The 27,093-nt window shown below is 38.9% G+C and overlaps 2 protein-coding genes across 9 annotated transcripts in view; one reads left to right on the forward strand and one right to left on the reverse strand.

Moving 5' to 3' along the window:
* LOC128612355 (zinc finger protein DPF3-like) overlaps window positions 1-4,256 on the forward strand; it is a 37,391-nt gene extending 33,135 nt beyond the window's left edge. For 5 of the 8 annotated variants that reach the window (XM_053632451.1, XM_053632459.1, XM_053632458.1 and 2 more), the window contains one exon: window positions 620-4,256. Coding sequence is in view for 1 of the 8 variants with exons in the window: in XM_053632459.1 (XP_053488434.1) it covers window positions 620-675 (56 nt within the window). In the remaining 7 variants the exon portion in view is untranslated. The remainder of the gene's footprint in view (window positions 1-619) is intronic. The other 3 variants (XM_053632452.1, XM_053632453.1, XM_053632455.1) reach the window with 3 other exon arrangements.
* Window positions 4,257-5,904: 1,648 nt separating this feature from the next.
* LOC128612549 (RAS guanyl-releasing protein 1-like) lies at window positions 5,905-26,071 on the reverse strand. The gene is made up of 16 exons (XM_053632847.1): window positions 25,841-26,071; window positions 24,453-24,558; window positions 22,202-22,264; window positions 19,982-20,113; window positions 19,659-19,812; window positions 18,841-19,014; window positions 17,903-18,019; window positions 16,912-17,187; window positions 15,158-15,238; window positions 14,035-14,139; window positions 12,121-12,230; window positions 11,685-11,829; window positions 11,550-11,586; window positions 10,815-10,949; window positions 9,410-9,720; window positions 5,905-6,645 (listed from the first exon to the last, which is right to left on the reverse strand). The coding sequence occupies exons 1-16, from the start codon at window positions 25,914-25,916 to the stop codon at window positions 6,505-6,507; spliced, it is 2,163 nt and encodes a 720-aa protein (XP_053488822.1). The 5' UTR covers window positions 25,917-26,071; the 3' UTR covers window positions 5,905-6,504.
* Window positions 26,072-27,093: the final 1,022 nt, after the last annotated feature.

Consider the following 27,093-nt stretch of genomic DNA (forward strand, 5'->3'; position numbering starts at 1 on the left):
AGACCATTTACAATGCTTGGAATCAGCCCCAGAATCAGCTGGGGATTGCTTGGATAATGCTTGGATAATGCTTGGAATCAGCACCATTTATTTCCCTAATTTGTCGTAAAATAACGAGGAAACAGGCCACACATGGCCATGAAACTGCTCATCAGTCGATTGTCCGATTACGTTTGAGCCTGTGAAAATGGAGGGACTGTAATTCCTACATGGTTAATGCAGTATTTTTGTTAAAGCTGAAAGTCTACACTTCAGTCGCATCTTGATTACTTCATTTCAGATCCGTTGTGGTCTGGTGGTGTACAGAGGCAAAATTCCGAGAATCGTCACTGTCCAAATACTTATGGACCTGGCTGTATATAGTTCGTTATGTGGAACTTTTTCTTTTACTTCTAAAAACCATTGCATAGAAGTGCTAATACACTGAAGTGTGGACAGCCAATCAAATTGTAACATTGAAGATTCTGTATCTTTTCGCCAGAAGAGTGTAAAAAACATATTCGACACTTATTCGTGCGAAAAGCCACGTCTGCGTTCTTCCTAACTTCCACGTGTCCTTATATTAATCTGATTTATGGGCTATGCTTTTGATATCTGTACTTCTCTGTTCTCTCCACAGCAGAGAGAGGAGCTGTAGTGAAGGAGGAAGGAGAGATGAGTTACTCTTGGAAATAAAATAAAAAGATTCCCAGAGTCTCAATCCACCTCTTCAGTCTTCTGAATGTCTGAGCCAGTGAAACCGAGGAAGCCTCTGTGCAGCCAGACAGACACCAGACTCGCACTCATGGACAAGTATTGATTGATTTTATTTTATTTTATTTTTTAAACCTCTCGGACTGCTGTTGCTTCCCTCGTGTTGGTCTGCAGCCTGAATCTGAGACTGTGATCAGAGCCATATGAAACTCTTCCTCCACTCTCTGTACTGCAGGAGTTTCAGACAGTCTAGGAGAGATTCCTGTTCTAGCTTTACAGTGTCACTTTGGTTAGGTTACAACCTCAAGTTCTGTACTTAATATGAAAACTTCTGTTTTATTCAGGTTCTTTACAGCCATTGTATGATTTTTGTTGCAACATAAACATACAGTATGGTCTGTGAGATGTCATGTTCACACATTTAAAGAAAAGTGAGATGTTCCTGTTGTACTGAAGCACAATGCCTTCCTGCTACCTTTACTTTACTATGTGGCTTTAAACTCTACTCTGATTGGTTGGGTGACCTTGTGCTTACAGCTATGTTCTGTTTTCACCACCATCATGTTACCATTTTTATTCTTCTTTTTTTTTCCCCCTGCAAATGTGTGAACATGACATAAAAGCGAGAGAGAGAATATTTGTGTCGCTTTCTTTCCACAGCCCTGGTGCACAAAATTTCTATTCTGAAGCAACGTTGTGACTAGTATTGCGCTGTGTTTAATCCAGTCTCTCAGGGGAAGATGATCCTGACAGCCATATTTAAAACACACCACTATAGAATCCTCCAAATGTGGATCTATTCAAACTGCAGTTTGAATGTTTTATTTCTACTGATTTACATTTCACTTGTCTTGATGGAAATATCCTCTACAGGCTCTTCTACCCCGTCTTGTATTTGGGCCTCGATACCTGCTCAGGCGTTTTTCTTTGAAATGTAGGACTGCTCTTTCCATGCAGGTGCTGTATACTGTATAGTCAGGCTTTTATTATGCATTCGGAAAAGGATGAAGCTAACGTTAAGCTAATCACACACTGATAGGGTGTGACACTGAGGAACAAGCTGAGACTGTGACCCAGCAAAACCTTCCACTTCATAGAACAACCACTAATGAAAACACGTGACAGGATTGTAGTTCATGTGAGCTACGGGTTGCTGTTTTAAAAAAAAAAAAAAAAAAAAAAAAAAAAAATGGTAACAATGACGTATGGTCTATTTGTTTTGATTATTCTCCCAGGCATTGGCATCATCAAATCAGAACAAAGTCAGCTCCATCACATTACATTACAAGGAACAAAGTAGGGAATAAAACACGATGATGTGGTGTGTTGGTCTAGGATGATTTTCCTATAATGGCACATTCCATAGTGTGTGATTCCTCTCATACCACAGCAAGGATTACAAATTTTCATTTATTAATGAATGACACTTCTGCGCTTTTTATCCAGATATAGTTATGGACCATCCATGAAACAAATTCACTCCTGATACTCAAGACTAGGGATGGGCGATATGGACTTAAAACTAGATCAAGGTATTTTCTGGTATTTATTATGATAATGATGTTTGTGGCAACATTAATATAGTACCATTCACCGCTGTGGGGTTTTTTTTTTTTTGTTTGTTTTTTTAAATTTAATTTACTAGTAAAATGGCGTAAGATATTATCTTGTTTTCTGAAAAGAAAAATCTCAATTGAGTTTTTGCTTAAAACAAGCAAAATGATCTGCCAGTAGGGTAAAAAAAAAAAAATCATTTTCAAATGGAAAACTGGATTACTTTTCTTGTTTTATGGTCGTTTGCTGGACATCTGATTTTCTGTAACCAAACCGGTTCCAGATTGTAGAAGGAGCTCCTCATTTAGTGATAAACTCCTCCTCAGCTTCACGTCCGCGTTCCGCCATGCTCGTCTTCGGTCTGCACGTGAGCTGTGAACAGGTCGCAGACTGTCACACACAGAAATACAGCATCAACTAGGCTTTATCGTTATTATCGCGGGAAGACTTTCTACCGGTATATCGCAAACGATAAGATATCACCCATCCCTACTCGAGACTCCTTCTATAAATATTACTTAAATGCCTCTTAATTAAAACTTCCCTACATCAACGACTATACAGTTTTCTTTGTTAAATAACAACCCGGTTTTACCAAAATCCATGTTCTTTCTTTTTTATTTTTATTTATTTATTTTATTGAGCATAATGTCTTACTTTTCCCCCCATACATTTTATATTAGAATAATTGGTTAGTGCACTCAAGGAGCTCTGTGAAAAGCTGTGTGTATTTGAAAAGAGTGTCTTATGACGTTTGAGCGATTTTTATTATTATTATTTTTCCCCACTGTTTCATGGTTCTCACCAACACTCAGCCGGATTTCCTGTATTGTCAGAAACAGTCCATGTGTAATCAGGCACCGCTGGGATCGTCTTTGCGGCTGGATGGGTCACCCAGCGATTCAAGTCGGCTTAAGTAGAGGAAACGCACCTTTTTGATATTCTATACGTTTTCCCCCTCCAATGAAGTCTAACGGTGCTGATCTAAACCGTCATTACGTCTGGCATGGTGAAGAGGTTGGCACTCCAGGGTACATGTTTATTTCAGAATATGTTTAAAAAAAAAAAAAAAAAAGAAGAATCTGCACCTAACGTTATGGCACATAGATTAACACTTGATGTGAATAACACTCCACCTACGTGTAGGCAAGAAGACTGTGAGTGCCATGTATTGTTTATTCCTCACATATCTGAACCCTGTTCCCACACTGTGGTTCTAATATGATTTATATGCAGTTGGTGAATTAGGCATAATGCTGTGATGTAAATTTTGAATGCTTTTGTTTTGTTTTTTGTTTTCTTTCTTTTTGAAAACATTTATTTATGTTTATGCAAGAATATTGTTGGCTTTGTCTACTGCACATCTCGTTAAGACTATTTCAGGCCTGCAATGTTAATTGTGAGTTTTCATGTCTAGAGATATGAAGGTTACCAAACGATGCACAGTGAATGAGAGAAACGTGTACATGACGACGGCTTACACATCAACGTGGACTGGTGCGCAAACGTGCACACGTAACAACGGACACACTCAACAAATCCCCTCAGGTACCATAACCGCACACTCAACAAGAGCATGAGGAATGATTCTCTGGAATAAGAAACGTTTTGTCAGTCAGATTTCTTGACTCGTATCTACAGATTTTAAGGAACGGTGTGCATTTGCTGATCTTCCAGGCAGTGGATCTTGTGCACTTTTTTGAACAACTAATGCTCCTGCTGAGGGGTTATGATCGATTATTACGAACATTATGATGAACTTTAAGCAATTGATCTGTCTAATATTTTCTGCTAATAAGTTTATAGTCACTTCTGTACCTCAGAAAAGTCAATGAGCAATAGGCCTGTGTTTTTTCTGCATTCCTGGGGTTGGAACAAGAGCCAATTTGAGGTGAAGGAGTTTGAACTGATTATTTTGTCTGCATCTGTACATAATATAATCCAAATGAAGTCTTTGTTAGTTGTTATTTTTATTGTGACGAAAGGAATTAAAGAATGAATTAGAGGTGTGTGAATGTAATAGTTTCTTTTTCTGTGGTACCAAGGAAGCTATGTGATGAGCATTATGCTACATATCCATTTTCTAGTTCATAGCACAACATACTATTCATTGCAGCTTAGAGATTCATGTGTGTGATGGTTGCAGCAGGATTAGCAAAGCTCAGCATATGCAAATTAGCACCAATCAGGCAAGGCTTTCATAAATATTGGATACAGGTGCATCTCAAAAAATAAGAATATCATGGAATAGCTATTTTTCCCCCCTGTAATTTAATTCAAAAAGTGGAGCTTTTTATATATTCTAGATTCATTATACATAAAGTGAAATATATCAAGCTTTGTGTTTTTTAATCTTGATGATTAAGTCTTACAGCTCACGGAAATCAAAAATCCAGTATCTCAAAATATTAGAATAAATAATTTATAATACAGCAATGTCGACCTTCTGAAAAATGTTATTTTATACAAAAAGTTCCACTTTTTGAAATTAAATTATGGAGCAAAAAAATTAACTTTTCCACAATATAAAATTTTTTTGAGACGCACCTGTATATAGGCTTCACTATCTATGCTTTTAAAGGAGAGGAAAACCGGAACCAAGGTTTACATATACAGTCCCCTCTGAGACTATTGGAAGAGCAAGGCCAGTTCATTTGTGCTATACACAAAAAAATTGGGTTTGAGATCCAAAAAAGGATATGAGACGAGAGTTTAGGATTTCAGCTTTTGTTTCTATTTTTTACAGCTAGCTGTGTTAAACAGGTTTCTGTCATCAGCTGCTGTAGTTTTCCTTGGCTGACCCATTCGGTGTTTGTTACTCACCAGTGGTTTCTTTCTTTTTCAGGACTTTCCAAGTTGTTGTATTGGCTATACCAGTGTTTGTGCAATGCCTCCGATTGATTTTTCCCTTTTTCCTCAGATTCAAAATGGCTTGCTTTTCTCCCATAGACAGCTCTCTGATCTTCATGTTGGCTTATCCTTTTTAACAACAAATGCAGCCATCACAGGTGAAAGTTTTATTAACTTTATTTTACTTCAAGACTTACCTTTTCCTATACTGTTGCTCACCTAAAAATTGGGTGATATGATACAAAAGCTTCTATGTTTTATGTTGTTTAACACATCTAGATGTGAACACCAGGAAATAAAAGCTGAAAACTCTCGTCTTCATATCTATATTTCGATCTCAAACCCAAATGTCTTTGATGTATAGCACAAACAAATGAATTGGCCTTGCCATTCCAATAGGTTTGGAGGGGACTGTATGTATTTTAAACATTGCCATCTTTAAAAAAATGGACCAATTGGAGACTACTTTGCTATGTTTATATAGAAATTGCATTGTTTTATAGCCAAGAATTTTTTTTTCTTAATCGTTACTCTAATGATCACTAATCAGATTATTTGTTTGGAACTAACCCTTCCAAACCAGCAGAAAGATCCCATAATGCAGTGCGACACGATTTAGACTCCTGCGCCAGCTATCTGCCAACAGACTGTCAATAACGCTGATGTTCATAAAGGGTCTACAAAATGACTAATAAATTAAACACAATACAAGGCTTATTGAGTCAGAGGAATGACTAATAATAATTATGCAAGACAGTATGTTTTTGTCTCTTAGCTACTGAGTCTGTTTTTCAAGTGAAATATCATTTTAATGGTTTTCACTGTTCCATCTTGTTAAGACTGCTAGCACCAGAAATATCACGGTTAATTAAATTTAGTATTAACTATGAAACAATTTATCTGTAAGTAGGTGCGACTAAACTTGGCATTGTATGTATTACACATACTAAGGTGTGTTACTAACCTGCCAGCTGTCCTTCTGTTCTATATCAGCTAATTAAAAGAAAACTGAGCACAACAATGCCTTCTTTTCACAGATATCAGTGTCATTATACTGCGAGGAAGTGAAGATGCAGTAGCTCGTGTGTACTGGTATACAGTCTGAAACAGCAGAGCTGTTTAAATAAAAATGCACTTTAAAAAAACAAAAAACTAATGAAATGCCCCAGATATCACACACCTAACATATCATTATTAATAATAGATAAGTATAGTAGTGGTATTGAATGTATAGACGTAGATGTACAGAGGAATCTGCTTTAAAACTGAATGTGTTCAGAGAATTCGTGACCCTGAGTTCAAGTGAATTATGAACGTCATGATTATAGTAGGGTAAAGTGGATCACTAGTCCATGAGGCCAGGGCTGTCCTGCATTTTGGGTTTTAACAAGCAAAAGGTTTACAAGATCAAGAAGATGAAGAGGAATCTTCGTCCACTGGACGGAGTGCATTCCGTTTCAAGAGTGTTTTTAGGATCTCCACCTCACGTTCGGCTTCTTTTAGCTTTCTCTTGAGCCTCTCATTGCTCGTCTGTAGGGACTGATTTTCCTAAACACACATAAACACAAAATTATTCCACACAGTTTCACACTGTAAAAATGTATACACTGATCAGTCATGACATTAAAACCACTGACGGGTGACATGAATAACATTGTTACTTGTTACAGTGGCACATATTAGGCAGCAAGTGAACAGTCGGTTCACGACTGGAAGCAGGAAAAGTGGGTCTTGAGGGGTGCTCCTGGTATGCAGTGGTTAGTATGTACCAAAAGTGGTCCAAGGAAGGACAAATGGTGGTGGTCTTCTTTTCGTTTCGAGGTTCCACTTCATAGTGGAACCATCGTGGTGGAAGGATTAGTCGCTCAGCAGCATGATACTGAACGTTGCCCAGGGTGTGCCAGGGGAGGCTCCTTCCACACACATTCACACACCCATTCATACACTACGGCCACTTTGGACATGCCAATCCGCCTACCATGCATGTCTTTGGACTGGGGGAGGAAACCCCCGCAGCACGGGGAGAACTTGCAAACTCCGCACACACGGTGGGAATCGATCCCCCAACACTGGAGGTGTGAGGCGAACATGCTAACCACTAAACCACCGTGCGCCCAGGACAAATGGTGACCCGCCAACAGGGTCATGGGCACCCAAGTCTCATTGATATGCGTGGGGAGCAAAAGCTAGCCCCTCTGGTCCGATCCCACAGAAGAGGTACTCGAGCACAAACTACTGAAAAAGTTCATGTAGGCTATGATGTGCACGGTGTCTTCTGACACATTTCTCTCAGCTTGCTGCGTATGGGGCTGTACAGCCGTAGAGTCAGAGTGCCCGTGTTGACCCTTGCCTACAGTGGGCATGTGAGCATCAGAAATGGACTATGGAGCAATGGAAGAAGGTAGCCTGGTCTGATGAATGATGTTTTCTTTTACATCATGTGGATTGCCGGGTGTGTGTGTCACTTTCCTGTGGAAGAGATGGCATCAAGATGCACTGTGGGAAGAAGGGAAGCTTACATGGGCAGTTTGATGCTCTGGGCAATGTTCTGCTGGGAAACCTTGGGTCCTGGCATTCATGTGGATGTTACTTTGACACATACCACCTACCTAAACATTGTTGCAGACAGTACCACCTAACTAAACGTTGCACACTGCAAAAATTGTTCAGGAATGGTTTGGGGATCATGACAAAGAATTCAAGGTGTTGCATTGCCCAGAGCCATATCACCCTGCAGCTCTCACCTGGTTTCCAATGAAGCTGAACAGGGCTGACTGAGCCTGGCCAGTACCTGGATGGGAGACCTCCTGGGGAAAACTAAGGTTGCTGCTCTCAATCTGATTAAGCTGTGGAATGTGCTACACAACAAGTCTGATCCACGGATGCCCCACCTCGCAACTTACAGGATTTAAAGGATCTGCTGCTAACATCTTGTTGCCAGAGACCACAGCACACCTTCAGAGGTCTTGTGAAGTCCATGCCTCAATGGGTCAAAGCTGTTTTTGTGGCACAAAGGGGACTTACACAATATTAGGCATGTGATTTTAATGTTATGACTGATCAGTGTGTGTGTGTGCGTGTTTGTGCGTGCGTGCGTGTGTGTGTGTGTGTGTGTGTGTGTGTGTGTGTGTATATATATATATATATATATATATATATATATATATATATATATATTATATTATATAATCTCTATCACAGAACCACTTGCACTACAAGATTATAGTGGCTAAATTAGAAAAGGAAAATCATGCAGATCCTTATGCTCTTTCAAAATGACTGTTATCTTTGCTGCCTCCAGATCCATGGTTTGATCCTGAGCTTGGGTTACTGTTTATGTCCCAAAAACAAGCCAGACTGTGAATGTGTGTGTGGTGCTCTGCAATAAATTGGTGTCCCATCCAGGATGTTTTCCTGCCTCACACCCAGTGTTCCTGGTATAGGCTTTGGATCCACTTCAACACTGACCAGAATAAAGCATACACTGAGAATGAATGAATGAATGAACTGGCATTTGTAAATATGAAACCAAGCATCGCACATTCCGTCACATTTCATGCTCTCACACCTGCCACCGAGAGGATCCCTAAGCATTCCAAATGGTCTTGTGTCTTACTAATATTAGTAATAACTCACTCGCATACTCACGTTCAGTAACCACTTTAACCTGTCAGGGTCACGGTGGATCCGGAGACAATCTTGGGAACGCTGGGCATGAGGTGGGAGTACACATTGGACGGGACACCAGTACATTGCAGGACGCCATGCACACACATTCACTCATTCATTAACACCTGGAGGCAATTTAGATTTGTCAGTCCACCATACTGACATATTTTTGGGAGGTGGGAGGAAACTGGGGAAACCTGGAGGAATCCAGGGTGGGGCGGCGGTAGAGCGGGTTGTCCACTAATTGTAGGGTTGGCGGTTCGATTCCCGGCCCGCATAACTCCACATGCCAAAGTGTAGTTTGGGCAAGACACTGAACCCCAAGTTACTCCTGATGGCAAGTTAGCGCCTTGCATGACAGCTCTGCTACCATTGGTGTGTGAGTGAATGGGTGAATGAGACACAGTGTAAAGTGCTTTGGATAAAAGCGCTAAATAAGTGCAGACCATTTATCCCACACGGACACTGGGAGAACATGCAGGGGAACTTAACACAGACAGTCACAGCTCAGGATTGAACCTAGGACCCTTCACCATAACTGAGATGATGGTATGTATTTTGTGTATTTTAAAATAAATTCCTTGCTCAGTAGTAAACAGAACCGAAAGAAGTATTTTAAAAATCCTGCTGAAACATCAATAACCTTCTCTAGAGCTTCATAGCTGGGCTTGTTCTCGTCAGCAGGGTTAAGTGTGTTGTGAGTCTTGTTGGCACAGACTCGTTTGCGCTGAGGAACAGGGCTCGGGCATGGTGTGAGGGGACCGCTTGGACACAGCAAAGATGACTGCAAATGGCTGGATGATGGAGTTCCCTCTGTCTGAGTACTTCTGTGCACCATTATTGTTCTTGGTGCTGTGCTCGGACTGAACTGTTTGTGGCACTCAGAGTTGTCTGTTAGAGCATCAGGTGGATATACAAACCGAGTTTCATCGGACCCTGCAAAAAAAAAAAAAGAAAAAAGTTAAGAGTATTAAATTCAGAGTATAAAAAAAGAGTTAACAGTATTAAATTCAGTCGGGGCATCCAAAACGAAAAACCACTTCCTCAAAATTGTTTAACAGTTTTTATAGCCTGGTTCAATCCAAAACTGACCATCATCAATCATTTAAATCAGTGGTTCTCAACCAGGGGGCGCAAATTGTTTTCAAGAAAAAAATACAGACAGGGCATCATTTGCATAGTCGTATATTTTATTGCTTTTCAAATAAAATGTGCATAAATGAAAAACCCCGCGTTCCCTCTCTCTCTGTATTTTCTTTTTGCTGGGGAGAGGTGGAGCTTAGTCTGCCTTTTATCTAGCCATCAGTGCAGACCAGTGTTGCCAATTTAGCACCTTTTCCGACCCATTTAGCGAATTTTTTGAGGAAAAAAAAAAACAGCGCCTAAAGACAAATCTAGCGACTTTTTGGACAAACATTAGCAACTTTCCAAATGTATCCAGTACTGTCCTGCAAGCGCGAGGTCTTGCTTTCCCACTGCATTCACACCTCTCTCTGCGTCTGCTCTGTTCAGTGAGGGGCTGAGACCCGGAGATTTAACAATGTCATGGATAACGAGACACACGCTTCGTGCCAATTTAAATCACTCATGTGAATGTTTTTAGAACGCAAGACGAATGTAATGCAACATGTTTTACATGTAAAATAGTCCATGTTATTACAGCCTAGTTCTCTTGTTCAAAGTGGTTATAGTGTTCAGAAACATTTTTGATCATTCATGATCCATACCTGTCCGTTATATAGTTTTGTAAAAGTTATTTAAAAAATCATAAAAGTTATGAAAAGTAACTAAAAAAAAGTACAAAAACACACAAAAAAATCTATCTAACAAATACACATTATAAGTTAGTTAGTTAGCTAGGTAGGTAGGTAATCATTATACCTGGTCTCGTCCAATATTGGGGGGGGGGGGGTGCCACGTGATAGCGGGGGCTTTAGTTACAAAAGGTTGAGACGCTCTGATTTAAACCATAGCATATGTTGCTGATTCTTATATTTTTACTCATTATTTTTAAAAGTTTTATTGCTTTACACGTTCTGTTATCTCACCATCAGGCCCACGTGTTGAGGTATCTGGCGTATTAGAAGGTGGACTCCCGTCTGCACTGCTGCTTGGTTTGGCATTCTTTTTACACTCGAATGCTACTTGATCCTTGCAGGATTTGTGGCAGTTCATTCCACAGTCTGCAGAATCACAAGATAAGCAGTATAGACTTCCCAACTTATATGGCCAAACGTTAGTGGACACATGACCATCACACCCATATGTGCTTTTTGAATATCCCAATCAAGATTTAGTCCCAATATTTACTATTATAATAACATCCACTCTTCTGGGAATGCTTTCCACTAGATTTTGGAGTGTGGCTGTGGTGATTTGTGCTCATTCCCCAACAAGAGGACGGGCACTGATGTTGGGTGAGGAGGCCTGGGGTGCAGTCCAACACAAACATGTTCAGTGGGATTGAGGTGAGGGCTCGGTGCAGGCCATTCAAATTCTTTCACTCCAACCTTGGCAAACCATGTCTTCGTGGAGCTCACTTTGTGCACAGGTGGAGTGTCATACTGGAACATTTTTGGGCTCATGAGATCCCGTGAAGGGAAACTGCAATGCTAAAGCATACAAAGTCAATTGTGTGCTTCCAACTTTGTCGCAACAATTCGGGGAAGAACCATATATGGGTGTGATGGTCAGGTGACCACAAAGGTTGTGCTTAGCTGTTTATAATATAATAATATATTGACTGTCCACCATCATAAAATAGTAAAGGAATGACTGTTCACCTCTGCATCTGTAGCCTTGTTTAATGACGCCCCACAACTGCAACACAATTTTTAAAAAAATGAATTTCAGTGTGACTCAGCAGAGCTGCTTGCTTCATAGCAGTATGATCTTTTCTGTATGTTAGTATGACTTACAAATCCTGAGCAGTTGTCACAGAAGGTAGGCCTCATGTATGTGGTTTCTTGGAAGTTGTGAGAAAAGCCTAGGCCGAGTTTGGAACAGATGACGCTGGCCCGCATGAAATAAGCTGTGATCTCGTCTCTGCTGATGAGTCCGTCTCTGTATTGAGCAGCAAGGAGAGTAAAAGCTGAGTAACTAATGTGAAAGTAAAGGTGAACTCGCTGTTGGAAGCATTTCCTTTGGTACTGAGATGCACCATGCATGATAGAAGCAAGGAACAATGAACATTAAGTGACTCATAATTGGGATAATACTGTATGTGGTCAGGTGTCCACATACCTTTGGCCATATAATATTAACAGATCCTGTCAGATCCTATTAAAATTGTATTGTGCATACACAAACAACGTCTAATTCTTGCTGCAATCTTTTTTCATTCTCAATACTCACTTGTCCTTGTCTGTAACACAGAATGAGAAAGGGAAGCTCGCAGCAATTTTCTCAAAGTCTTCGTGGGAGATGAAGCCCCTTTCGTCATGATCATAATTCATAAATACAGACTGCCGGAAAACAGACGCAAGGACCAGAATAACATGTATGATTCCATGGATTCATATAGACATTTTGTTACTATAATAAACAAATAAATCTTTATAATCTACGGATTTACAACCTCTGGCAAAAATGATGGAATCACCACACTTAGAGGGTGTTCACCTGGATTTTTTACTTCGTAGCAAATAAACAAATCACGGCTATGACACAAAACAATTTTTGTTTAATAACTGAACATTCTGGCTTTGTTAAACATACCTCAGACAAATTAAATGAAATTATTTCAATTAATGGCATATTTTTTCAGATCAATGGAATCACATTGTAATTTGCATTTCTAAAACAAATACCAGCACAAGCCTAAAAATGCAGATTAGTCTGCAGTTAAAAGAGAGTGCTTACAGACCTTAACCTTGGATTTTTTAAAATGAAACATGGCCCCAACAAGAGAGTTATCAATTGAAACAATGGAAAGGATTATAAAACTCCTTCAAGAAGGAAATCCAGCACGGAGTATGGTAAAAGATGTTGGTTATTCCCAGTCAGCTGTGTCTAAATTTTGGTGCAAGAATAAACTAAATGGGAAGGTTATAAAAGGAAAACATACGGATAGACCAAGGAAGATGTCACAGCGTCAGGATAGAAAACTCAAAGCAATATGCCTTGAAAATAGAAAATGCACAACAAAATAAATGAAAAACAAATGAGCGGAAACAGGAGTCAGTGTTTGTGACATAACTGTAAGAAATCGGCTGAATGAAATGGGAGTTACGTATAGAAAAGACAAATGAAAACCAGCACTAATTCCTTAACAGAAGAAAACAAGGTTACAGTGGGCTAAAGAGAAGCAATCATGGAGCGTGGATGATTGGATGAAAGTGATATTCAGTGATGAATCACGAATCTGCATTGGCCAAGATGATGCTGGAACGTTTGTCTGGTGCCATTTTAATAAAACATATAAAGATGACTGCCTGAAGTAAACAATCATATTTCCCCACTCATTTATGATATGGAGTTGCATAAAAGGACCAGGGGAGACCTCAAGAGTCAAGGCACAGGTGCACAGTGAAAATTTGGACACACTTCTCATTCCATGGATAGAAAATAGGTTTTTTGATGATGAAGTCATTTTTCAGGAGGATAATGCATCTTGCCCCAGAGCAGAGTGTTAAAGCTTTTCTTAAGGAAAGTCAGATCATCTCAATGACACGGCCAGCAAACAGTCCGGATCTCAATCCGATTGAAAATTTATGGTGGAAATTTTTTAAAATTGGTCCGTGACAACGCTCCATCCTGGAAAGCGCTATTTGAGAAAGTTGGAACCAGGAGATGGAGAATATTGTTTTTCATTAGTCCATGCCTCAAAGAATTCAGGCCAGGCCATACGTCAAAGCCAGAGGAGGAACAACAATGTACTAAGTGTAATTTTTTTGTTGATGATTCCATACATTTTTTACCTATTTTATCTGGAGAGAAAAAATAGCCATTAATTAAAACAATGTAATTTCATTAGTTTGAAGTATGTTTCAGGAAACCTGAATGTTCAGCTATTAAACAAAAATTGTTTTGTCATATCTGTGATTTATTTATTTGCTACGAAGTAAAACTAAAATCGGGGTGAACATCCTGTAAGTGTGGTGATTCCATCATTTTTGCCAGGGGTTGTATATGAATAGAAACAATCATATAAGATGGTTGATAAAAATAGCCTAAGTATGTAGACATTTTCTTGAAAAACCTAATGCACTCTTTTCAAAGGCAGGGAACAATCAAAGAAATTGCGTTTATGGCTCATGCAACACTCACATCGACCATTCTCTGAACGTGTTTGCTGATGGTTTTGGGATCTGGCTTGGGAGCAACGCCTGAAGCCCAGTCCACCACCACAGGGGGTCTGTAAGGAGTTGCTGGCTGACGGAGAACAACAACAACAAAAATAGATATAGATATAAAATACCCTAAACTGATTTGTTATGATTAGTTTTTTGGTTCCTACTTTGACCTATGGAGAAGATTCCATGCCAGAGTAAACTGCAACCACACCAGTGGAAAATACAATACACAAAAAGAATTGCTTTTCATTAATGACATGCAGAAACTGTATCACACTGAAAAGCAAACGCTTTCATCGCTCTTGCGTTACATGACCTCTTCAGCAGGGGACTGCTTTTTTTTTTAAAGAATTAATTGCTGACTTGTGTTTCCTCCCCCAGTCTAAAGACGTGCTGTAGGCTGACTGGCCTACAATCTAAATTGTCCATAGTGTGTGAAAGGGTGTGTGAATGTGCGTGTGATGGGTTGGGACCCCGGCCAGGGTGTCCCCCTGCCTTGTACCCTGAGTCTCCTGGGATAGGCTCCATACTCCCCGTGACCCTGTGTAGGATATGGAAAATGGATGGGATAGCTGACTTGTCTCGAGTCTTGTAAATGTGAATGTAATTCCCTATTGCACTGCGTTTCACTTTCATCGAGCCACACTGAAATGCAACCACTGTCTGAAGAAGTATTAGGTGGCATTGTTGTTAAAACAGTATCATTTTCCAGGAGGAGCTTTCATCCATATAAAGACTGTCTTATTGACTCACTGTTTCTTCATTGCCACTGCATTGATTGTTGAAATCTAAACCAAGCTTTTCACAATTACAACTAAAAATGAAGTGTTAAAACGAATACATACAGCTTCCAGTAAGACTTAGGAGTTACGTACATCACCATTTGTTTACAGCTTACATTAGATTGTTAGGTGTTGTCACCATTTGTGCATCATATTTCAACGTTCATCATTGGTGTGATTGGATTTTGCACTGGCGCAAAATCTTCCCCATGGTTATCCGCAGCGTGAGCGGTCTTAATAACGTCCAACATTAAAACCTCTAACACTTTAATTTATTACAAATCCGAAACACACAAAGTTTGTAGCTGCACTCACAGGTGCTCTGTGGTTCCTCGGCTCCCTCGCGTAGGACAGCTCGTAGATTTCATCCTCGGTGTAGTATAGGTCAAGAGACAGCTGTGTGGGAGAACCAGCAAAACATTTCTTAGTCATCCTTCAGGAGAAACACTGTACGCTGTTTTCTTTTCCATCACCCACACCTAGTCTGAATGAAGTAGAATTCAATTCTTAAGGTTTTCACCTTCCTTGTCTGTAACCATGTAAAACACCCGCACATCTCACTGCCTCCAATAACAAGACAGAGGTCAGAGGAAAAAAAAAATACTTCAGAAATCAGTTTGTACAATTGCTTAAAGCAAAAATGGTTTTGTTTAATTCTACAGAGAACTACTGTATATGAGATTTTTTTTAAAAAATGATGTGATGCACCATTTTCTAATGCCACCGAAGAGCATGTAATACTTTTGAGCTTGTATACAGTATAGTGTATTTTATGAGATTACTGACTGCATTTACCTGTAAACTCTGGAAAAAAAAATAAAATAAAATAAATTATACATTTAGGTTGTAAGCTAAGAGCATGTGAACTATTATGTTTCTTGTATATCGTGTGTGTGTGTGTGTGTATACACACACAGTATCTCACAAAAGTGACTACACCCCTCACATTTTTGTAAATATCTGATTATATCTTTTAATGTGACAACAATGAAGAAATGACACTTTGCTACAATGTAAAGTAGTGAGTATACAGCTTGTATAACAGTGTAAATTTGCTGTCCCCTCAAAATAACTCAACACACATTGACATTTTCACTCAGGGGTGTACTCACTTTTGTTGCCAGCGGTTTAGACATTAATGGCTGTGTGTTGAGTTATTTTGAGGGGACAGCAAATTTACACTGTTACACAAGCTGTACACTCACTACTTTACATTGTAAAGTAATGACAAGTGTCATTTCTTCAGTGTTGTTACATGAAAAGATTTAATCAAATATTTACAAAAATGTGAGGGGTGTACTCACTTTTGTGAGATATTGTACATATACATACGTATAAATATATATATGTGCTTGCCTTTGTTTCTCTTATTACAAAAAAAAAGAAGAAAAAAAATACAGACTGGAGTTCTGGTTTCAACCTGAAAGTAATTAGTGGATAGAAAACTTAAAATAACTGGACTTTCTGAATATGAAACAAAAAAGTTGATTTTAGTGGGCCAGTGGTAGCTCAGTGGTTAAGATGTTGGACTACTGCTTGGAAGGTCATGAGTTAAAAATCCCAGCACTGCCAAGCTGCCATTGCTGGGCCCTTGAGCAAGGCCCTTAACCCTCAAATGCTCAGTTGTATAAATGAGAAAAATGTAAGTCTCTCTGGATAAGGGGCTTTCTGCCAAATGCCGTAAATGTAATTTCATATTTTATTCCAGTTCGTATTCATGTGTCTCATGTTTTCATCAATATTCTTTATATTGCTAATTAAAATGAACATACAATATATTAGGTATTTTCACAAAAAAATTTTTTTAACATGTGTATTGCTATAAAGAGGTGGAATGGGTTAATGAGACATACACCGATCAGCCATAACATGCAATGGCACCTGTCAAGGGGTGGGATACACAGTATTAGGCAGCAAGTGAACAGTCAGTTCTCGACGTTGATGTGTTAGAAGCAGAAAAAATAGGCCAGCGTAAGCGATTTTGACAAGGGCCAAATTGTACTGGCTAGACGACTGATCGGTGTACGTTCCTAAGCATGTAGTGTATAGAAGATAAAGCCAGTACTGACTGTCAGTAAGTGCACTAAGTCTTTGTTTGCATCCAGGAGTGGTGGATTCTGCTGCAGTTGGATGAGTTCGTTTATGTGGTTGTAGAGGGCCTGAAGTTTCTGCACATTGATCTTGCCGTTGTCCATGTAGTCAGTCATGGCCTCGTTCACAGCAATCAAGTCTTTCAGATGGACGCCCAAGATAGGAATCTTGAAGCCTGTAGATTTGCTGTATGCTTGTCTGTAATTCTCGTAGTTTCGAGATGATGAGAGCAGATCAGTCATTTCATTCAGAACCTGTGGAGAAAAAGAGCCTTGAGCAACTCACTCTCTGGACCTGTCTGATTCATCCTGATGCTCTACTTCTGGTGCTGCTGCAGTCTCTGCTATTGCGGATAGTCCTGCATGGATACGCTACAGATTTCTTCTTCCCCAAAAGAGTTTATTCTCAAGTCTCACCCTTCTCTCAGTAGCTAATCTCACCTGAATACTGTAAACGGTATCTTCTAAGAACTGCTGCTGTAATCATAAAGACTGATGCTCTTACACAACATCCTTTCAACACAATACAGGCTTTATACATTAACATAATATGTTCTCATGCCATCTCAGGGAGTTTTTCCTTGCCACTGCTGCTTCTGGTTTGCTCATTAGGGATCTAAATCTACATATCAATTTCTGTAAAGCTTACTTGTGACAATTTCTATGATTAAAATAAAATGTAACGAATTAAATTCCAGGTCAGGTACTCCTAGGTAATGTAGGACCAACACAAACACATGTAGACACATAGAGTTGAGGCTTAAAAGGAAAGAATAGTTTAATATTATATTATGACACTTTTAGATCCGTTTTCTCACAAGTACTTCAGTACTTGAATTAATCGTTAGCTTTGTTAGCAATTGAAGTTTAGGTTCTAAGTGAAACCTATCAGTGAAATATGACCATACTATGATTTCAAATTTTTTCCACATGTCCATGAAATTTCAGAATATCCAGATGGATATCATACCTTGGTGGTTTCATTTGGCACGTGTGTACACGTGTCTTTCAGTCGGGAAATAGATGTGTGACAGAGGCCGCCCACCACAGCCATAAGAGAGTTAAAGTTCTGCATCTGCTGGAGGTTCTGCAGCAGTGGAACACAAAAGATTATCAAAACAAATATTAATAAGTGTGTATGGATGTGCCTGTTTGTGATTTTTCTTGCTAGATGGAAATCAAAAGCAACACATGACATTTTGGATGTTCAATATATGGGAGATACCGTTGCTTAGCACAACGGGACATTCCATTGTGGGTTTTCCCGACATCCGATAAAGATACTCATTACGTGTTTTAGATTACTGGCAGAGTTTGGAGTCTAGATCTTATTCATTTCTCAAGAACACATGGCTTTGGTGTGAGTCTGAGTCTTAGTGTTCAGAGTATTTTGAGGTCTCAGTAGCTGGTAATCACCGCCTCTTTCCAGCATACTGCAGGTGATAATCATCTCTTTCCACATGCAGTATCATCACGAACACAGGAAATTCCCCATTCCTTTCGTACATTTGAGCATTTCTCAAATGACAGATGACAGTACAATTATACTAATTACAGCATAACAACACAAAACAACAGTGAAATGAGTACAGTCCTGTGCTTAAAGTGGGCCGGTACTTGCTTATACACAGTTGCGGTACATCTGTGTTTTGCTCTTGTAAATACCAAAAGGTTGTTCTTTTTTCCGTACCAGTACCACATGCACTAACATGACAAAAATGGGATTCCCAGCACTTATTTTTTCCACTTCAAGCACTGCTACCATTACAATCATTAGTAATCTATGACACATCTACAGGATTTGCTTGAATATTTGCTCTTGACTCCAACTTAATCAATAATGGTTAATGAATCCGATTCATTAAAAGTTGGAGGTGGAAGAACATCCTGAAATGCGGAGCATGTTACCTGCGCTACATAGATGAACTTGGTGAAAACCTCGGCTCGGAGCTGAGAGGTCGGTCGACTGAGCACCATGAGCTGTACCCACTGGGAGATACCATTGCACAGTGCAATGGAACGCTCCATCGTGGGGTTCTCTGACAAACACTCATTTCGGATATATTTCTGGTAATCTGCAAACTGAAATAAATGACAAGCCTTACATGTATATGAACTTACTAATACTAATCATTGGAGTGTTTATTAGTGGTCATCTTGAGTAAATGAATAAAGGCCCATTCACACCAAGGACGATATCTATAACGATATAGTTCTAAAAATCATTCTAAATATAAAAGAATAGCAGAGTCCACACCACGACTATAACTATAGCGGCACAGAGAAACGATATCGGTGGAATCACTTTCAGAACGATTTTCTCCAAAAAACAATGACAGCCAATCAGAATCCATCCTTCTTTAAAGAGCTCGAGGATTTAAAGCAGCAGACAGCGTAACTGCAGCGAATAAACAGAACGATATCGTGTGTTGGTGTGGACACTAATATAGTTATCGTTATAGTTATCTTTTATAGTTAACGCTCTTGGTGTGAATTTCTTTTTAAGAAAAAAAAAATCAAGGAACCTTGAAATTTTATTATACTTGAAATGTATACCATTTCTTAATATTTGTTTCAGAATAAACAGGTATAATTGAATACCCAATCCCCCCCATCCTTTTATTATGGTTTTCACAAATGAATAGACATTGATGTAGTCATGTAGATTCGTACTGCGAGATAAAGAGCGCATTTGACCATTTTACCTTTGTGGAAAAAGTACTCACAGATATCCTGCAGAAAGATTTGAACTCCAAGTAGGTGAGATGTTCTGCTAACTCCACTGGCTCCAAATGATCGAAGAGCAATGACACTTTCCTCTTTCTGCTGCTTCTTACCTTGATTTTCTGACTGGCTTTCTGAGACCACACTCGGTCACCCCTAAATCAGATCAGATACAAGCATTCATTTAATATTTCTTTGCAATCCAATCAATATTCAGAGAAAGATGGAGGTTTTTTTAAATTTATTATTATTTAAAGTATCGTGTGAATTTTGTTTCAACAGTAAATTATATGAAAGCAAGAATTGATATTATTACAACACTGACATCCACTTGGTTTGCAGTAAAGGGCAGAGATTCTCCTGTCCATGTTCCCTCATAAGCTCCTTAAATTGCTCCACCGTTTCTGCCAGACAGCTGTGCAACTGGAACATGGTCCAGAACTCACTTATCCAATACCTATAGAGAAAATATGCACAGTGAGGTCTGTTTTCTTTTGAGCAGCTTTACTCCTTCACATTTCAGATGCGATCACTGTCAGATCTAACACGGCATTAACATCCTAAAGAGTTTCAGCTTGTCAAATGCTATTTTGTCAAGGGGGGGAAAAAGGGTTTAAATTAAGTCAATGAGCTGTTTAAAACTGCTTAGAGCAGAACGATGGGCACACAGTGGCTTAGTGGTTAGCACGTTCGCCTCACACCTCCAGGGTCGGGGGTTTGATTCACACTGGGGCCCTGTGTGTGTGGAGTTTGCATGTTCTCCCTGTGCTGCGGGGGTTTCCTCCGGGTACTCCGGTTTCCTCCCCCAAGTCCAAAGACATGCATGGTAGGCGGATTGGCGTTTCCAAAGTGTCCGTAGTGTATGAATGGGTGTGTGAATGTGTATGTGATTGTGTGCCCTGCGATGGATTGGCGCCAGGGTCCAGGGTGTACCCCGCCTTGTGCCTGATGCTCCCTGGGATAGGCTCCAGGTTTCCCTGTGACCCTGAGAAGGATAAGCAGTATAGAAGATGGATGGATGGATGGATAGAGCAGAACGTCTGCGCGTGTGACTGACTTTCTTCTCCTATGGATGGTCCCAAATGCATACTCTAGAGATGTGCAACCAATCAAGACTTAAATTAGTCTTTATAAATTTACATGCAGCAGAAATAAAAACAGATTTTAGTTAAATTAGACATTCAGCAACCTTAAACATACCGCAAAGCTGTGTGAGATTGTATTAGGATAAGAATTACACAGTGCTACAGTATGGGTGGGTTGCACCAATAAGCATTAAATGAAGCACAGTTTAGAGTGAATCTAGGATTTGTTGATCTGGGCTTTACTTTAAATCAAGTTGTGTTGCACCACTTAATTTTAAACACAGATTAACAAATCGGGGATTAGAAATCTAATCTGCGATTAAAACCTCCATTTATGATTACCTTTCTCCACCATGATGGATTCGCCATTCACAACATTGCGGCAGTGCATGTGGATTTCAAAAACGTGGAAATATACGAATTCTCCAGTGTAACTAAACAGCAACAATGTAACTCTTTCATTTCCCCTTGAGTGACTACAAAGGGATTTAAAGTTTGAATGTAAAAAAAATTCAAAGTGCCTTTATTAACCGCTCATTCGCATAACCGATACAGGCTGAGAAAATGAAAAAATTTGAATAAAAAAATTAAAAATCTGAGTTTAAAGTGATGGAGCAACAAGATTATAGTTAATCCAGGCTTATTGTGAAATTAAATCCAGGATTAACGTGATGTTTTAAATGTAAACCTGCTTATTTTTAGACAAGGTTTAAAGTTTGGTGCAAAAGAATTATTAGATAAACCTTGGTTTAATCTAGATTTAAGCTTAATCCTTATTGGTGCAACCTACCCTGTCTGTAATAAAATGGCCTGTTCAGTCATGAGACCTTAACCTAATTTAAACTGCCAGATTAAAGGTTCTAGTTTTGGAATATCTTGCATGCCCTCAAAATGAATAGAGCTAGTCTTTAATATGTTTAATTATTGCAAAAGAAAGAAGATTTATTAAAAAATAATTTTTAAAAATGGCATGTGAGTGGGCATGGGCAGTGTGTATGGTCTACAACACTGCACAATAATCGTGCGTGATTAAAATTTAGTTATTAATATCAAACGATGTCACACGTATACAATGTTTTAAAGTCTAAGATTATTTCATTAATAAAAGATCAAGTGGACAGTGCTGAGATATAGAGGACCACTGTAGACAAAACATATTACTGTTCATCTTCTGTGTTTATGATTTTATCACTAGGTCATATTTCACTAACAGGGCAAACAGTAATGTTAGCTTGCTAATATTTGCTAATATTTGCTAATATAGAGCAAACCTGCATTGTCAGTGTGCTGCTACTTGACATATATCAGTATTCAGTTATGAAAGATTATGTTTTGTAGACAAATATTAAGATGCCTGTTACGGTCCTTTATATTGAAAAAGCTAATAGTCACTGCAAGTGGTTTGTTCAAGATAAGGACAGATTAACAATACTTCTGTTTTTGACAAGAGGAGAACCTACCGAATGAAATAGCATATTTTCAGGCACGCTGCAGACTTTTCATCCTCCAGTGTATTTTTAAAGGTAAAGAATACAATTTAAGGAATGTAATCAAGAAAATGGAAAACAAGGGACACAGTAAGTTGACACTGAAGAACGTTTTTGTAATTTGAAATACTCTCTGTAGTTAAAGAAGAACTGGTGTTTTTGTTTTAAACAACATACAATGCTAAAGCAACAACCTGGCTATTCTAAATGTTTACAGTTTACAGTGACCTCCACTAATATTAGCACCCTTGGTAAATATGAGCGTAGAAGGCTGTGAAAATTTGTCTTTATTGTTTAACCTTTTAATATTTTGTTAAAATAATTCACAAAAATACTCTGCTCTCATGGATATCAAACAATTGCAAACACAACACAGGTTTATATATATATATATATATATATATATATATATATATATATATATATATATATATATAACTTTTGTTAAATATATGTGTGCAACAATTATTGGCACCTCAATGAATTCACATCAGAAAAATATATTTGAAGTATATTCCCATTAATATTTAAAAATTTTTTAGTTCACCTGGGTGACTAGGAACAGGAAATTGTTCAACCATGGCAATGGTTGAATGTTTCACAGGGTTATAAATATGAGGTAACACATAAGCCAAATTCCCTTAGTCATTCATAACAATGGGTAAGACCAAGGAATATATAGCTGTGATGTTGGCAAAAGGTTGTTGAGCTTCACAAAATGGGACGTGGCTATAAGAAAATAGCACAAGCATTGAAATGCCCGTTTCCATCATCAGGGCGATAATTCAGAAGTTCCAGTCGACTGGAAATGTTATGAATCAACCTGGAAGAGGACATGTGTCTATATTATCTCAACACACTGTGAAGAGGATGGTTCGAGTGGCCAAAAAATCTCCAAGGATCACAGCTGGAGAATTGCAGAAGTTAGTTGCGTCTTGGGGTCAGAAAGTCTCCAAAAACTACAATACGAAGTCACCAACAAGAAGTTGTTTGGAAGGGTTTCAAGAAAAAAAAGCCTCTACTCTCATCCAAAAACAAACACAAGTGTCTTCAGTTTCCAGACACTAGTGGAACTTCAAATGGGATCGGGTTCTGCGGTCAGATGAAACCAAAATAGAGCTTTTGGGCAATAAACACCAGAGGTGGTTTTGCCGCACACAGAGAGGTAGCCATATGGAAGAGTACCTCATGCCCACGGTTAAATATGGTGGTGGCTCTTTAATGTTTTGGGGCCGTTTTTCTGCCAGAGGACCTGGACATTTTGTTGGGATACATGGCATCATGGAAAATAGCAACAATATTAATGGAGGGCACTGTATGTATTCATTACTGGTATACATTACATTAATTCCTCATATGAGTACATTTGGTATGAGAGTAAACAGGTAAATGAATAAATGTACAGTATATTACACTTAAAGTTGTATAACATAGTGATGATCAGCACTGAGAGAGTGTGTTCTTCCCCGTTTTTGTTTAATGTAAAGCCTAATATGAACCAAGAACCCCCCACAAGAATAACCTAATATTACCTAACTCTCTCTCTCTCTCTCTCTCTCTCTCTCTCTCTCTCACACACACACACACACCCCTGAGATAGTGATCTGACTCTTCCTGATCCATCCTGATGCCCCACTTCTGCTAGGAGGATCCATCACCTGAAAATCATTCGCTATACTGCTGAAGATAGCCCTGAATGTATAGCCTAAAGTTCACCATGAGATTACAGTACATGTTACCACACAGACACCCTTAAGATGACTGTGGATGTTGTTCCTTTGATAGTCTAAAGACCACAATTGCTATAAACAGTTTATACTCAAGTCTCCATCATTGAACAGTTAATAACTTCAGTTTGATACGATATACTCTAATGATGCGCATACTCAAGTTCCTTTTAATGCACTGTTTGACTCTATAGTATACAGTTATAGAAGAGAAATGATTTATGAACACACTGTCCAGTGTCACCCAGATGAAGTTAGGTTGCTTTCCACGTTTCTTCCTCTTGTTGCCTCAGGGAGTTTTTCCTTGCCACCACTGCCTCGGCCTTACTCATTAGAGATCAATTTAATGTAAATTTTATATCTGTATTTCTGTAAAGCTGCTGTGTGACCATGTCCATTATTAAAAGCACTATATAAATAAAATTGAACTGAATTGAATTTATTGAACAACAACAACAACAAATAAGACTTTTTGATTGTCTGAGTTGAAAGGATATAGGATAATCAGCTTGTCCAGCAGATCTTTGGAGGACAGTAGTAATCTGTGCATGGTGAGGGTGATGTTCAGAAGATGGTTGCTGTGGCAAACATTACCATCGTCATCTGTAGAAGAAAAAATTTCAAGAAGACATATGCACAAGACACAAGTGCAACCCAGTGAGTCTAATATGATGTTAATGTTAATGAATTGTTGTCCTGCAAGCTTCATATCTGAACATAATCTCGTGTAGCAATTTTGACCACATTTGGATGAGCAAAAACATGTCATTAGGGGTCAGGGGTTCGAATCCCACGTCCACCCTGTGTGTGTGTATGGAGTTTGCATGGGCTCCAGGATCCCCGTGACTTTGTGTAGGATAAGCAGTATATAAAATGGATGGATGGATGACACATTAATCAAGTCATGCAGGGGAGGGAAACATCAGCAGATATTTAAGCCAATTAATTCATTTATTTGTCACTCACTTGTTGAATTTTTGCTCACACTGACACGTCACGCATCGTCAGTGCACCATTCTGTATTACACACTCTATGTGTGTTTTATTTCCTTCTCTTTGCACTTGTCTTGTGACGAGTGGGTGTGATGTAGGGCGTATGATGTCATGCTATTGATTCAGCCCTCGCAGAGCTTCAAAGACTGACCATTATCTGAGAGGCCTCATTCGGAGCATTGACCTTTCTGAAAAATGCAGTGGCTTCCAGGTAATTGTGTGTTGGATTCTTTCACCCTTCAAAAGGCTGCTAAACCACAGGACGCTTTCTGATGTGAGAATTGAGCACCAAGACCTGCCAAATTACATTTGAACTCGTACTACAACACTAGCATCAGCTTCTCAAATGCAAGTTAATTAAGCCAAATGTTTTATCTGATTTATTGCAGTGACTCTGTGTGGACATTTTGCTAAAAACACATTCACACACGCTACAGACAATTTGGAAATGCCAATCAGCCTAAAATTGGATGCTGAGGCAGGAATCGAACCCCCAACCCCAGAGGTGCAAGGCAAACATGCTTATAGGCAAGGCATAATGTTTACATTTCAAATAAGATGTTAAAAAAATTATACAAAGAAAACTGACTATTGTATGATCACTATACACTAGAAAAATATATAACCAACAAAGTCCAACAACACCACACAATAGCTATTTACTTGCAAATCTTCTGAACATTTTCACGCAAGGCACCAATTAGAGCTACAATGAAACCCCACACAATTTACTCTACGTTTATTTCTTTCAAAGTGTTTAATATTCCTCCATTCATACAGACATCCAAACAAGCTCATGCAGTACATTACTGGCTGAAACGAATAGATCATGGCTTTGTAGAACGCTGCAGGAACATCAACACAAGTCAGCAGAAGGAAATGGATCACATACCGAACGACTGGATGCTTGCCTGAATGAGTTCCTCCCAGGAAGCTCCTTTAGTAAACGGTCCCAGAGCGCTGCTCATAATTGTCTGTGTCCTGACTGTAATTGGGCAAACTGAATAGTTGAGCAGTAGACCCAGAGCGTGGACGTAAACAGCACAGAGATGTCTATGTCCATTCCAGTGGAATGACACAAGTGGGGGAAAGAAGCTACGCTCTGGGGGTGGGGGTGTGTGTGTGTGTGTGTGTGTGTGTGTGTGTGTGTGTGTGTGTGTGTGTGTGTGCGCGCGCGCATACAACTGAGTGAGTGAGCACACAAGTGATTGATGTTTTCTATCAATAAAATGCTGGTTTGAAAAATAATAAAATAAAAAATCCCATATCATTATTGATCAAAACGCTTGAATAGAGAATAAAATATAAAATAGAAGAGACAGAAAAAGAATGAACAAATAAACAAAAATCTGTCAGACCCAATACAAATAGAAATGTAAATAAATATAATAATACATAAACTTAGAACTACAATAATTTGCTATAAATATGCTATTTAATATTTCAATTAAGCCAAACATTGCAAAAAAATGGGACACATTTTGAACACTCAAGAAAAAACTATATAAATATATATAAAACTATATACAGTAAAGGAAATTATATCATTTAATTTGATGGATTTCATTATGTGTACCCCTCAAAAGCTAGTTGCAGTTGTACCTATCGCAGTACATTCAGTGAATCACTGATTTGATTCTTTTGAGCTACTCACAGCGCCAGGGTTCCTGGTTCGAGCCTGAGCTTTGGGTTACCGTCCGTGTAGTTTTGTATCTTCTCCCTCGATTCGCGTGGGTTTCCTCTGTTTTCCTACCACTGTCCACAAATTCATAGGTAGGCATAAGTGGCTACTCTAAATTGCTCATAGATGTGAATGGGTGTGTGAATGAGTGTTATCCCATCCCAGGTGGATTCTCATGCCTTGCACTAAACATTTCCATGATTAGCTCCAGATCCACAATGACCCTGCCCAGGATAAGTGCCCAGCACTTACTGAAGATGAATGAATGGATGGATGAACTTTGAGAGTTGATTAATTAGAAATTTCTGCTGCCATTTCACAACTGGATGAAACTCAAATCAAAACAGTGTCACTGCTAAGAATAATTATTTATATACAGTAAATACCATGATTATCTATCATAGTTATGGATTATAACATGAGAGAAATCTTCCATCAATGTTTATTTATGTGTAATAGGGGGT

Source organism: Ictalurus furcatus, chromosome 9 (assembly GCF_023375685.1).
Source record: "Ictalurus furcatus strain D&B chromosome 9, Billie_1.0, whole genome shotgun sequence".
Lineage (NCBI taxonomy): Eukaryota > Metazoa > Chordata > Actinopteri > Siluriformes > Ictaluridae > Ictalurus > Ictalurus furcatus.

Coding starts and splice junctions, on each gene's coding strand:
- LOC128612549 (XM_053632847.1), bottom strand. CDS start 25,916: ATGAGCAGCGCTCTGGGACCGTTTACTAAAGGAGCTTCCTGGGAGGAA. Junction 20,114..22,201: donor AAAATATGCTATTTCATTCG/GTAGGTTCTCCT, acceptor TTTTCTCTATAG/GTATTGGATAAGTGAGTTCT. Junction 9,721..10,814: donor CTCAACACGTGGGCCTGATG/GTGAGATAACAG, acceptor CTTAACTTTTTT/CTTTTTTTTTTTTTGCAGGG.